Here is a 14,934-nt window from a genome sequence, read left to right as displayed (position 1 = left end):
TCCTCATTATCTGCTGAATTACTTTCCATGAATCCACATGAGTTCACAAAAATAGACTGTCCGAAGAAGGGTCCTCACCCGAAACGTCACCCATTCCTTCTCTCCCAGAGATGCTGCCTGTCCCACTGAGTTACTCCAGCTTTGTGTCTGCATCACTGAAAATGTCAGTAAACAATCACATGGGAGTGGTGAATCTGTGGAATTCTCTGCCACAGAAGGTAGTTGAGGCCAGTTCAAGTCAAGTTTATTTGTTACATACACATACGAGATGTACAGTGAAATGAAAAGTGGCAATGCTCGCGGACTTTGTGCAAAAAGACAAACAAACAAAAAAAAAAAGAATGGAGCAGAATCACATATTATTTTACATATTAAATATTGTGGGCGGAAGGAAAAAGGGAAAAAAAACAATTTAAAAAAATGCAGTAGAGTGGTACAGTAAAAGTTAGTCCCTGGTGAGATAGGAGTTTACAGTCCTAATGGCCTCTGGGAAGAAACTCCTTCTCAACCTCTCCGTTCTCACAGCATGGCAATGGAGGAGTTTGCCTGACCGTAGCAGCTGGAACAGTCCGTTGCAGGGGTGGAAGGGGTCCCATGATTTTATTGGCTCTGGAGTTGTACCTCCTGATGTATAGTTCCTGCAGGGGAGGGCGAGTGAAGTTCCCATAGTGCGTTCTGCCAAACGCACTACTCTCTGCAGAGCCTTCTTGTCCTTGGCAGAGCAATTACCAAACCAGATGGTAATATGTCCAGACAAGATGCTTTCCACCACCGCTGCGTAGAAGCACTGGAGGATCCTCGGAGACACTCTGAATTTCCTCAATTGCCTGAGGTGGTAAAGGCGATGTCTTGCCTTACTCACGAGTGCTGAGGCGTGTGATGTCCATGTCATATCCTCAGAGATGTGGACTCCCAGATATTTAAAACAGTTCACCCTATCCACAGGATCCCCATTTATCCTCAATGGAGTGTACGTCCTCGGATGATGTTCCCTCCTAAAGTCCACGATCAGCTCCTTCGTTTTTTTGATGTTCAAGAGGAGGCTGTTATCCTGGCACCAGAGTGCTAGATCAGCCACCTCCTCCCGGTAGGCCTTCTCATCATTGTCTGAGATCAGGCCCACCACCAGTGTCATCAGCAAACTTGATTATTGAGTTGGAGCTGAACCTAGCCACACAGTCATGTGTGTACAGGGAGTACAATAGGGGGCTGAGGCCACAACCCTGGGGCGATCCTGTGCTCAGGGTGAGGGACTTTGATGTATTCCCTCCCATCTTGACTACCTGGGGCCTGGCGGTGAGAAAGTCCAGGACCCAGGCACACAGGGAGGTGTTGAGCCCAAATTCCATTAGCTTCCCGGCCAGTCTGGTGGGGACTATCGTGTTGAAGGCTGAACTGAAGTCTATGAACAGCATCCTCACATAGCCCCCCTTCTGGCTGTCAAGATGAGAGAGCGGTGTGCAAAACCTGGAAGACCGCATCGTCCTTGGATCTGTTCGGATGGTATGCGAACTGTAACGGGTCCACGTTGCGAGGGAGGAAGGCGCAGATGTGTTTCTTCACCAGCCTCTCAAAGCATTTCATGACGCGGTAAGGGCCACCGGATGGTAGTCATTCAGACAGGCTGGGGTAGATTTAAGAGGGAGTTAGATGTGGCCCTTGTAGCTAAAGGGATCAGTGGGTATGGAGAGAAGGCAGGTATGGGATATTGATTTGGATGATCAGCCATGATCATATTGAATGGCGGTGCAGGCTCGAAGGGCCGAATGGCCTACTCCTGCACCTATTTTCTATGTTTCTTTGGTCCTTAGGAGTCCTCTCTTATGATGGCCATGTATTTGAGTGACTTCTGTCAGAAACCTTCCAAGAAACAGGACCATTTATCCAGTCTCTTCTCAACTGGGACCTAATTACAAGGCATGGGGGCATGGTTGAGCTTGAAATAGAACATACAATGTCTCGAAATCCTCCCAATTTCATTGACTGCAGAAAAAGCAATGGCACACTCCAAGTAAGAGAGTGCAGCAAATCGCCACCAGTAGGGCTAGTGAGATTTTACAGAGATCAAGTACAATTCCATATGAAAATCTTGGTGGAGACAAGGGAGAATCTCAGCATTGCATCTCCCTCTCACCAAAGTATGTTTAGAGACACACGGAATTGCAGAAACCAGTTTACACAAAAAAAAGACAAAGCACTGGCGTAATGCTGCGAATCATGCAGAATCTCTGGAGAACATGGATAGGTGACTTTTGTGTTGACCCTTCTTCAGGCAGATATGATATGTTTAAAGTTTTCACACCCAGGTCTCGTTGCATCTCCCCCTTTCCTAATCGGCCACCATTCAGATAATAGTCTACTTTCCTGTTTTTGCCACCAAAGTGGATAACCTCACATTTATCCACATTAAACTGCATCTGCCATGCATTTGCCCACTCACCCAGCCTATCCAAGTCACCTTGCAGCCTCCTAGCATCCTCCACACAGCTAACACTGCCCCCCAGCTTCGTGTCATCTGCAAACTTGGAGATATTGCATTCAATTCCCTCGTCCAAATCATTAATATATATCGTAAATAGCTGGGGTCCCAGCACTGAGCCTTGCAGTACCCCACTAGTCACTGCCTGCCATTGCGAAAAGGACCCGTTTACTCCTACTCTTTGCTTCCTGTCTGCCAGCCAGTTCTCTATCCACATCAATACTGAACCCCCAATACCATGTGCTTTAAGTTTGTATACTAATTTCTTATGTGGGACCTTGGTGAAAGCCTTCTGAAAGTCCAGATATAACACATCCACTGGTTCTCCCTTATCCACTCTACTAGTTACATCCTCGAAAAATTCTATAAGATTCGTCAGACATGATTTACCTTTCATAAATCCATGCTGACGTTGTCCAATGATTTCGCCACTTTCCAAATGTGCTGCTATCCCATCTTTAATAACTGATTCTAGCAGTTTCCCCACTACCGACGTTAGACTAACTGGTCTGTAATTCCCCGTTTTCTCTCTTCCTCCCTTTTTAAAAAGTGGGGTTGCATTAGCTACCCTCCAATCCTCAGGAACTACTCCAGAATATAAAGAGTTTTGAAAAATTATCACTAATGCATCCACTATTTCTGGGGCTACTTCCTTAAGTACTCTGGGATGCAGCCTATCTGGCCCTGGGGATTTATCGGCCTTTAATGCATTCAATTTACCTAACACCACTTTCCGGCTAACCTGGATTTCACTCAGTTCCTCCATCTCATTTGACCCCCAGTCCCCTGCTATTTCCAGCAGATTTTTTATGTCTTTCTTAGTGAAGACAGAACCAAAGTAGTTATTCAATTGGTCCGCCATGTCCTTGTTCCCCATGATCAATTCACCTGTTTCTGACTGCAAGGGACCTACATTTGTTTTAACTAATCTTTTTCTTAGGAATAACTAATTTAAGAACAAGATGTGGAAAAGTCAAAATTGCTTGGAATTTTTTGTGCTGAAACTCCAACAATGCCCAAAGAAAAATTACAAATCTTCACTAATCTAAATAGATTTCAAAAATCCTGAAAAAAAAACATGATTGATGCAAACTCTAGCTCATCCTCCTGTGGCAGTAAATGCCTCAACTAATCTTATAAAATGTATTTTAAGATCAACGAATCTGAAATTATCAATGTCTTATTAGATTTAGAAAAGCCACTAATCTGCTCAATTTAACCCAACCTCAGCATTCAATACTTTTAAGACCATCGTTGGTCTCTTCTGCACATATTATCTTGTAATACAAAAATCATATCATCCTTTCAACACACATGACCTTTATTTCACTGATGTTATAGGGCAAGAGCTATACAGCACAGAAACAAGTCCTTTGATCCAATTTGTCCTTGGCAAACACGTTGTCTAATTAAGGTAGTTTCATCATTTAATTTATTTTGGTTTATTTTAAATTAGCTAATAGCAACAACGTATAATGAATGAAATAGCTACCGTATTTCCCGGCAATGAAGACGTCCCCATTTTGAGTTGCTAAAGTTTGAAAAAGGTTGGCGGGACAGAATGAAGGGTTTGGTTTAGCGCCCAGGTCGGCTCGCTTGCCCCAGGTCTGGCTGTGACACCCAGGTCGGCTGCATGCCCCGCGAATGGCTGCAGTTCCCAGGTCGACTCGCTTGCTCTCCCCCCCCCATGTTTTAAAATGGCTAACAATCTAACCTTCGGCCTCCAAGATGTAGGTACATTTTTGGGCCTTATTTTAGGGTAAAAAAAAATTGCGTCTTCAGTGCCGGGATATACGGTAATTAAAATCGAGGAGAGGGGAAAGAAGGAGGGTGAAGAGGAGGGAGTGCTGGGGGATGAGGGGGGATGGAGGATTATGGGGTAGGAAGAGTGATGGCGAGGTAATGGGGGAGGGATGAGGTAGGACGGGAGGGAGGGGGTGAGGGGAGGATGCAAAGGATGGTTGGTGAAGGATGGGGAGAGGGAGGATAATGGAGGAGAGGAATAGGGGACTGGAGAGGGCGAGTGAGATGCATTTACATTGAACATATTTTACAGGTAATTGCCATGTTGAACTATAAAAACGTCGCAGTCGCACTCCCACTGGCCGGCCGCGCCTGCACAGTTGAGGGAGGGTTGCCATGACTCGTGTCACAACAGGGATCTCTAACACAACAGGAACCCATCAGCCGCGCATGCGCAGTTGGGAGCTATGGTAGGTTATTGCCTTGGGGGACAGGCCCAATGGGTCCGCACCTGGTCTAGTATATATTATTATTACTATATTACTAAAACTCTCATCTTGTTTGTTTGCTCCCAGGTGTTGTTTAGTCAGAAGCCAATATAGGTAAACAAGCATGGGCTGGTGGGGGATGGGTGATAGAAGAGATGGATGAGATTCAAGCAGTGAACTTGGTTGAATCAGATCAGATTATAAATGGAAACTGGATAGACTCGTTTTGTACTCGCTAGAATTTAGAAGATTGAGGGGGGATCTTATAGAAACTTACAAAATTCTTAAGGGGTTGGACAGGCTAGATGCAGGAAGATTGTTCCCGATGTTGGGGAAGTCCAGAACAAGGGGTCACAGTTTAAGGATAAGGGGGAAATCTTTTAGGACCGAGATGAGGAAAACCTTTTTCACACAGAGAGTGGTGAATCTCTGGAATTCTCTGCCGCAGAAGGTAGTTGAGGCCAGTTCATTGGCTATATTTAAGAGGGAGTTAGATGTGGCCCTTGTGGCTAAAGGGATCAGGGGGTATGGAGAGAAGGCAGGTACAGGATACTGAGTTGGATGATTAGCCATGATCACATTGAATGGCGGTGCAGGCTCAAAGGGCCGAATGGCCTACTCCTACACCTATTTTCTATGTTTCTATGTTTCTGTGAAAAAAACAGAACGTCAACCTCAATTGTAAGTAGCTTCATCCAATGCAGTCAAGCAAATCCATCTATGCACCTATCCCAAGCAATGCTCTATCCTAGCAAAAAATGACTGCTACATTGAAAATATGACCCCATAGAGGTATAAAGGAAATTTATTCCAGATATCTTCTCAGCTACTTCTGAAATCCTCATCCAAGTCTGCTATTTTAGACGACTATTCTCCCCTGCGCCCGGCTAACGAAAGGTGGAGAAGCTTGAAAGTGTGCACCACTAGACGGTGGAACAGCTTCTTCCCCACTGTTCCTCTGGACATTTCCTCCATTAAGTATGGTACTGTCCGATTCACCTCTGCCCCATTGCAGACATTGGACTTTGTGTATGGAACTGATTCACCACAGTGCTGATAACTATATTCTGCACTCTGTATCATCCCCTTTGCTTTCTTTATTGTACTTGAGTTTGACTAATTGTATTGATGTATAACATTATCTGATTGGATAGCATGCAAAACAAACCTTTTCTGTTGAACTTCAGTGCACTTGAAAAAAATGTTTTGGGAAATGCAACACACTAACACAATCGTACATCATGCATGGTGTAGTTAAAATTCTCACCTTGCTTTCAAATTCTTCCAAATCCTGCATCTCCCTAATATTAATCCCCTTTTGCCCTTTAAACCCCATGCATTCAATCTGCATGATAACCTGTCTAGTCAGGCCACAATTAGCAGGTAGGCATTCAATACTTTGGCTCACTCAACAATTCTCTTCCTAAACATCTTTATATTTTAAAGATGTTCCTTAACATCCATGGCACGGAAAATGTGGGAATCTATTAAGAAAATTGGTGGGGGGGGTTATGTAATAATAGAATTGGGTGTAGTAATCATAGATTTATGAACTGAAAATTGTGTTTGAGGGATGTTTTTTCTTGAGATTGTAACCATCTGAAGAGATAAGTGGGAACACTATAGGATGTTGCATATTTGGATGCAGAAGCTTTTGATGAGAGCTACAAAAGAGATCACGAAACACACTAGATCACTTGGGTGTAGAGTTAATATTGACATGAATTGAACACAAGTTAATGATAACAAATTAATAGGAATAAATAACTGATCACCAAGCCAAGAATAGCGGGAAGCTAGTGGCATTATGACTGGTATTACAACTGTTCAAAATCTATATCATTAATTTGGATGAAAGAATCAAATATAGTGAAGTACAGCAGTATTTGCTGATGAGACCAAGCTGAGTGGCAGTGTCCGTTGAGAAGAGGATGCAAAAAGCTTCAAAGGGATAAATATAAGGCTAAGTGAATGGGGAAATGCATGGCAGAGGGAACATATGCATAAAAATTAAACGTTGTACACTTTGATGTGAAAAGATAAAGATTAGGTTATTTTCCAGCAGTAAAATCACCTTCAATATGTTTCAATGTCTTCCAGGGAGCCCCAGAAGAGACAGTCTCTTGAATAGTTATTTATTTTTGTATATCAATGGCTTTTGTGCCAGCTATTCCACCTGCCTCCAGTAAACGTAGTTAAATGTGAGCTGTTGCATTTTGGGCAGTCTAACCAGGCAGGATCTTCACAGTGAATGGCAGGGTCCTGGGGAGTGTTGTAGAGCAGAGGGATGAGGAGTGTAATACATAGCTCCTTGAAAGTTACGCCACAGGTACATAAGGTGTTCAAGAAGGCTTTCGGCACATTTGGCCTTCGTCAGTTAGGGTTTTGAGTACAGAAGTTGGGATGTTATGTTACAGGTGTTCAAGACCACAGTTGGACTACAGTGTTCAGTTTGGTAATCCTGTTATGGGAAAGATGTTGGAAGAACCAGAAAGAGTGCAGGGAAGATTTACGAGAATGTTGCCGGAATGAGGATCTGACCTATGGCGAGATGTTGGACAGGCTATGACTGTATTTCTTGGAGTGTAGGAGGATGAAAGGTAATATTAAAGAGGTCTATCAGATCATGAGGGGAATGGATAGGACGGATGCACAAAATCTTTTACCCAGAATAAGGGAATCAAGACTCAGAGGGCATAGGTTTAAGATGAGAGGGAAAGGATTTAGCAGGAATCTGAGGGACAACTTTTCCACGGAGAGGGTGGTGGGCATAGGAATGAGCTGGCAGAGATGGTAATTGAGGCAGAAACTATAACAACATTTAAAAGGCATTTGGACAGGTAGAAGGATAGGAAAGGTTTGGCAGGGAACTGGCAGGGAACATAAAAACTGACTGCAAAAGTTTTTATAGATATGTGAAAAGAAAGAGATTAGTTAAAACAAATGTAGGTCCCTTGCAGTCAGAAACAGGTGAGTTGATCATGGGGAACCAGGATATGGCGGACCAATTGAATAACTACTTTGGTTCCGTCTTCACTAAGGAAGACATAAATGATCTGCCGGAAATAGCAGGGGCCCGCGGGTCAAAGGAGGTGGAGGAATTGAGTGAAATCCAGGTTAGTCGGGGAGTGGTGTTGGGTAAATTCAATGGATTAAAGGCCGATAAATCCCCAGGGCCAGATAGGCTGCATCCCAGAGTACTTAAGGAAGTAGCTCCAGAAATAGTGGATGCATTAGTAATAATCTTTCAAAACTCTTTAGATTCTGGAGTAGTTCCAGAGGATTGGCGGGTAGCAAACGTAACCCCACTTTTTAAGAAGGGAGGGAGAGAGAAAACGGGGAATTACAGACCAGTTAGCCTAACATCGGTAGTGGGGAAACTGCTAGAGTCAGTTATTAAAGATGGGATAGCAGCACATTTGGAAAGTGGTGAAATCATTGGACAAAGTCAGCATGGATTTACGAAAGGTAAATCATGTCTGACGAATCTTATAGAACTTTTCGAGGATGTAACTAGTAGCGTGGATAGGGGAGAACCAGTGGATGTGGTGTATCTGGACTTCCAGAAGGCTTTCGACAAGGTCCCACACAAGAGATTAGTATACAAACTTAAAGCACATGGCATTGGGGGTTCAGTATTGATGTGGATAGAGAACTGGCTGGCAAACAGGAAGCAAAGAGTAGCAGTAAACGGGTCCTTTTCACAATGGCAGGCAGTGACTAGTGGGGTACCGCAAGGCTCAGTACTGGGACCCCAGCTATTTACAATATATATTAATGATCTGGATGAGGGAATTAAAGGCAATATCTCCAAGTTTGCGGATGACACTAAGCTGGGGGGCAGTGTTAGGTGTGAGGAGACTGCAAGGTGACTTGGATAGGCTGGGTGAGTGGGCAAATGTTTGGCAGATGCAGTTTAATGTGGATAAATGTGAGGTTATCCATTTTGATGACAAAAACGGGAAAGCAGACTATTATCTAAATGGTGGCCGATTGGGAAAGGGGGAGATGCAGCGAGACCTGGGTGCCATGGTACACCAGTCATTGAAGGTAGGCATGCAGGTGCAGCAGGCAGTAAAGAAAGCGAATGGTATGTTGGCTTTCATCGCAAGAGGATTTGAGTATAGGAGCAGGGAGGTTCTACTGCAGTTGTACAGGGTCTTGGTGAGACCACACCTGGAGTATTGCGTGCAGTTTTGGTCTCCAAATCTGAGGAAGGACATTATTGCCATAGAGGGAGTGCAGAGAAGGTTCACCAGACTGATTCCTGGGATGTCAGGACTGTCTTATGAAGAAAGACTGGATAGACTTGGTTTATACTCTCTAGAATTTAGGAGATTGAGAGGGGATCTTATAGAAACTTACAAAATTCTTAAGGGGTTGGACAGGCTAGATGCAGGAAGATTGTTCCCGATGTTGGGGAAGTCCAGGACAAGGGGTCACAGCTTAAGGATAAGGGGGAAATCCTTTAAAACCGAGATGAGAACTTTTTTCACACAGAGAGTGGTGAATCTCTGGAACTCTCTGCCACAGAGGGTAGTTGAGGCCAGTTCATTGGCTATATTTAAGAGGGAGTTAGATGTGGCCCTTGTGGCCAAGGGGATCAGAGGGTATGGAGAGAAGGCAGGTACGGGATACTGAGTTGGATGATCAGCCATGATCATATTAAATGGCGGTGCAGGCTCGAAGGGCCGAATGGCCCACTCATGCACCTAATTTCTATGTTTCTATGTTTAGAGGAATATGGGTCAAACGTGGGCAGGTGTGGATGGGGCAAGCTGGGCCGACGGGCCTGATTCCGTGCTGTATATCTCCGACTTAAACTCAGGATTTCACAATTAAATTAAACCAAATGACTCAGTCCATTTGTCCCAAAGTGAAACTGTTTTAAGTATCCACAAATTTAACAACCCATACTATTTCACAATGTACAACTAATTGATTAGTGAAGTGAAAATGTGAAAACTAAAGGTTAATCCTTACAAGCAACGTTACTTAGCAACGGTAAGCAATACAGGTCACGTATCAAACAAAAATTCCATACTCAAATGCTATAAATGCTGACTAAAGGCAAGAAAATCTGAAGCTGGCATTTAATATCAAACATTTCATACATGGGAATTCTGCCATTGTCAAAGAATCCAATGTTGTTTTTTGGTCCTACTTAAAGCAGAATGATCAAGCATCACAAAATGTTATAAAAAAGGTAAAAATGGCAACAAAAATCTTCAGTCAGAAAAGCTCAACTGGCTTCTACATTATACTGAGTAAATGCTAGATATTTTTCCAACGTATTTTCCCACCCCCCCACTCAAGCTCATACTTTCCATGATATTTGCAACTTTGAATGTATTGACTTGCTGAACTATGGTTTGCAGCCAGTAGTGTACCCAATGACTCCAACTATGACACCTATATCCTGAATCATATACAATGAAACTATTGATAACACTTTCCATTTCTAATTTGAGCCATTAGCACAGATTCCGAAAGGGATTGATCCAAAATCCAGCCAGTGCTGCAACTAACTAACCTCTCTGGCTTTACTTCAGTTACAATTTCTGCATCACCACAGAAGGAAGCACACTTCTCCCTGCATCCTCAGAATCTTCTCAGGATTCAGCTGCTGGACTTACCATCACCCGGCGGGGTCACAACATCGGAAGCCTGGATTGCCTCAACACAGAGGGAGAACAAGGAGGGAAGAGACATGGACTACTGTGTTTATTGTGTGTTTCGTTATTTTATTCTATGTTATGACTGCAAGGCACGAAATTTTATTCAGACTGAAAAGTCTGAATGACAATAAAGGATACTTTACTTAGGACATTTCAACTCCACTGCCAAATTTCTCCTGTAGCCACACCATTTCTTGGCACCATCTTGGCTACACTATAGAAATAAAGAACTGAATAACTGTGGGAATAACTGTGCACTGTTCCCTGAAAGTGGAATCTCATGTAGATAGGGTGGTAAAGAAAGCTTTTGGTGTGCTGGCCTTTATAAATCAGAGCATTGAGTATAGAAGTTGGGATGTAATGTTAAAATTGTACAAGGCATTGGTGAGGCCAATTTTGGAGTATGGTGTACAATTTTGGTCGCCTAATTATAGGAAGGATGGCAACAAAATAGAGTACAGAGGAGATTTACTAGAATGTTGCTTGGGTTTCAGCAACTAAGTTACAGAGAAAGGTTGAACAAGTTAGGGCTTTATTCTTTGGAGCGCAGAAGGTTAAGGGGGGACTTGATAGAGGTCTTTAAAATGATGAGAGGGATAGACAGAGTTGACGTGGATAAGCTTTTCCCACTGAGAGGAGGGAAGATGCAAACAAGGGGACGACTTGAGAATTAAGGGACAGAAGTTTAGGGGTAACATGAGGGGGAACTTCTTTACTCAGAGAGTGGTGGCTGTGTGGAATGAGCTTCCAGTGAAGGTGGTGGAGGCAGGTTCGTTTTTATCATTTAAAAATAAATTGGATAGTTATATGGACGGGAAAGGTATGGAGGGTTATGGTCTGAACGCAGGTGTATGGGACTAGGGGAGAATACGTGTTCGGCACGGACTAGAAGGGTCGAGATGGCCTGTTTCCGTGCTGTAATTGTTATATGGTTTATATGAAGATAATGGTCAATACAGAAACGGACAAAGTGCTGGGGTAACTCAGCAGATTAACATCTGAAGAAGGGTCTTCACACAGAAACGTATCTACCATGTTCTCCAGGGATGCTGCCTAACACGGAGTACTCCAGCACTTTGTGTCATCTTGTCTGAACTCACTGAAGTGAAGGAATAATGAACCTTTAAACTAATCTGTCAAAACACAATGCAATACAATTATCTCAAACACTTCAATGTTTTCCTGACAGCTTCTGTTGGGAAAGTTTACTTTAGAAATACTGCATGGAAGTAGGCTCTTAAGCCCACCAACTGCATGCCAAACAGTGATTAGTCGCATAGTAGTTCTAAACTACACCCTCGGGACACTTTACAGAAGCCAATTAACCTACAAACCTGCACATCTTTGGAATGTGGAAGGAAACCCACACGGTCACAAGGACAATGTACAAACTCCGTAAAGACGGCACCTGTGGTCAGGATCGAACCTGGGCCTCTAGCGCTGTAAGGCTAGTTGGAGCAATAGTTGGAGCTATTGGGGGTTGATGCTGGCACATGTAACTGGGTCCTACTTTCTATCACAACGGCAGCAGACAGTCAGGGTGGGCAGTAGGACATCAAAAAACATAGCTGTGAGCACTGGCTCGCCCCAAGGCTGTGTCTTAAGCCCCCTGCTGTTTAGTCTGCTTACACACGACTGTACTGCTAGACTCAATAACAACTTCATCAACAAGTTCGCTGATGACACAACAGTAGTGGGTCTCATCAGTGACAATGATGAGTCGGCGTACAGGATGGAGGTGGAGCTGCTCACAGGATGGTGCAAATCCCACAACCTCATTCTCAACGTGGGAAAAACTAACGACATGGTGGTTGACTTCAGGAGGGCGGAAAAACAACACCATACACCTCTGCGCATCGATGGAGCTGATGTGGAAAGGGTCAGCAGCGTGAAGTTCCTAGGACTCCACCTGTCAGATGACCTGATGTCCACAACCAACACCACAGCACTGGTCAAGAGAGCCCAGCAGTGACTACACCCTCTCCGAAGACTACGTAAAGCAGGTCTCCCCACTACACATCTACGAACTTTTTATAGGGGGACAATCGAGGGCACATTAACCAACGGCATCACTTCCTGGTTCGGGAGCTGCAAGGCGTACGAACGGCACCAACTTGACAGGATTGTGAAGACCGCCAGCAGGATTATTGGTGCTCCACTCCCCTCCTTGCTGGACATATACAGGAAGAGATGTATCAACAGAGCCATCTCCATCATCAAAGATCCCTACCACCCATCGCACCACATATTCTCCATCCTGCCATCTGGGAAGAGGTACAGGAGCATTAGCTGCAAAACCAGCAGGATGCTCCTCAGCTTCTTCCCGCAGGCTATAAGACTGATAAACGGACTTAGCCCCCCGCTAAAGTATCGCGCACCAACCACCAACCTGGACACACTGCAGCAGCTGTCGATCGGAACGCCTGTTGATGTTTAGTAGAGAGTAGAGTGTTTAAATTTAAATTTGTTCATGATATATGTATTTTCATTTATTTTTATTTGTTGTTATTTCTACTGCACACTGAATGGACCCTGGTTGAGCAACGTTTTTTTGTTTCCTCTGGGTATGTGAGTACTCAGGAAATGACAATAAAGATATACTGATACATACTGAAGGCGGCAACTCTTACGTTCTGCCTTTTTATTTTACCCATGTCGCCTGTTTGTGTAATGAATGTCGTCAGTATGTTAGTGAAAATAATCAGGCATCACTTGGGAAGGTAAGAAGTGAGCTTTGATGTAGAATTTTAGCTTGAGGGCCAAATTAATACCTGGCAGGCAGGACTAGTGTAGATGGGACATCCTATTTCTGTGCGATATGACTACGCTCAACTTTGAAAATAAAATAACATCAAAATCATATCCTAGTTGAGTATTTAGCGGTTTTCACTATTCAACTATTTTCCATGTAATTTAGTATAAACAATTAGCAAATGTAATCTGAGCATTTTGAAGGCAAAAGACACAAAATGCTGGGGTAATTCAGCAGGTCAGGCAGCATTCCAGAAACCGTGGACAGGTGACGTTTGGGGTCAGGGTCAGATAATTTCCCATCTTTATTTCAGATTTCCAGCATGTGTAACTTATTTGTACTCACAACCTGGACAATGGACTGAATTGCATCTAATAGCTACAGTCACACAGCATGTAGATATATTGGCATGCATTAATGACCAGATTGCAATAAAAACACAAATTCAAGCAGAACCCTGAAATCATCATAGCTAACCGATTGATGTCATTCTTAATGACTATTTTCACTTCTTTCAATCCATCTTTCTCTTTCCCTGTTCACATGCTCACTTATGAAATCTGCTTCCCCATGCCAACATCTGCCTCCTCCACCCCAATTACCCCAGGAGCCCACCTCTTGCTCCAACCCCTCCCCCCCAGTGGACATCTTCCCAGTGCCCACTTCACACTACCTCTTCCTCTCAGGTGCCCCTGCCACGTCACCTCCGTGTCCACACAGTAACCCTACACCTTCTCCTCCCCAGTGCCCCCGCCACATCAACACCTCTTGCCCGTCACATCAACCTCTTCTTCTATGCCCCCACAGCCCACCACCTCATCCTCCTCCTCCTTCCCAGTCTTCCCACCATCCCTGACGCCAGTATATCTGCCAAACCACCACTTCCTCCTCCTCCCTGGTGCCCACTGCTCTTCCCCTCTTTGAGTGTCCCCTATCCTCCCCTCTAGGAGTATCCTCCTACTACCCCTTCCCCTCTAAGAGTCATATTAACACCCCCCCCTCCAGGAGTGTCCCCCTACCCCCCTCCCCATCCAGGAGTGTCTCCCTCCCCTCCAGGAGTGTCCCCAACCCCTCCCCCCCGCTCCAGGAGTGTCTCCCTCCCCTCCAGGAGTGTCCCCCTACCCTCCAAAAATGTCTCCCTCCCCCCTCAGGAGTGTCCCCTTACCCCCCCCCCCCCCCTCCAGGAGTGTTCCCCTACCCCCCGAGAGTGTCCTTCTACCCCCCCCCCCCCCCCCCTCTAGGAGTAACCCCCTCCCCTCCAGGAGTGTCCCTCTACCCTCCTCCCCTCCAGGACTGTTCCCTACCCCCCACCTCCAGGACTATTACCCTCCTCTCCCCCCCCCCCCCCCAAAGTGTCCCCACTGTCTCCCCTCTGCCTCCTTGTGGTCGGTCCCCTCTCCAGTGGTCTCCGCCACCCCCAGTCTCCACCAGTGTCTCCACTGCTCAACTTCTCACGGCGCCCAACGTCCCCGGTGTCCCCCCCTCCCCGGGCGGTCGGGTACCTCTGGAAGATGGACAAGAGGAAGTTCTGGTCGCTGGCGCCGTTGTGTTGCTGTTGTTGTTGTTGTTGTTGTTGTTGCTGCGGCCGGTATTGATAAGCCATCGCTCGGAACAACAACCAGCTCTCGCTTTGCTGCCAACCCAACGGCTCCCGCGCCGCGCGCTCCACACCAGCACTTCCGCCCAAAGATCTTACAGCGGAGCTAAGACCTTTGCTTCCGCCAGCGTCGCGTCACGTCGCGTCGGCCCGGCCCACACACCGTCACGTGGTGCGTCAACCCGGCCCACACACCG

General features: G+C 45.2%; 1 protein-coding gene across 1 annotated transcript in view; it reads right to left on the bottom strand.

The window, feature by feature from the left end:
* Positions 1-14,877, bottom strand: part of pdcd6 (programmed cell death 6) — a 32,206-nt gene extending 17,329 nt beyond the window's left edge. The window contains exon 1 of the mRNA XM_055651238.1: positions 14,643-14,877. Within this exon, the coding sequence (XP_055507213.1) occupies positions 14,643-14,743 (101 nt within the window). The 5' untranslated portion in view covers positions 14,744-14,877. The remainder of the gene's footprint in view (positions 1-14,642) is intronic.
* Between the last annotated feature and the right edge of the window lie 57 nt (positions 14,878-14,934).

This window comes from Leucoraja erinacea, chromosome 2 (assembly GCF_028641065.1).
Source record: "Leucoraja erinacea ecotype New England chromosome 2, Leri_hhj_1, whole genome shotgun sequence".
In the NCBI taxonomy this organism is placed as follows: Eukaryota; Metazoa; Chordata; class Chondrichthyes; order Rajiformes; family Rajidae; genus Leucoraja; species Leucoraja erinaceus.
The sequence above is the reverse complement of the archived record's forward strand: the minus strand, read 5'-3'. Positions and strand labels throughout refer to the sequence as shown.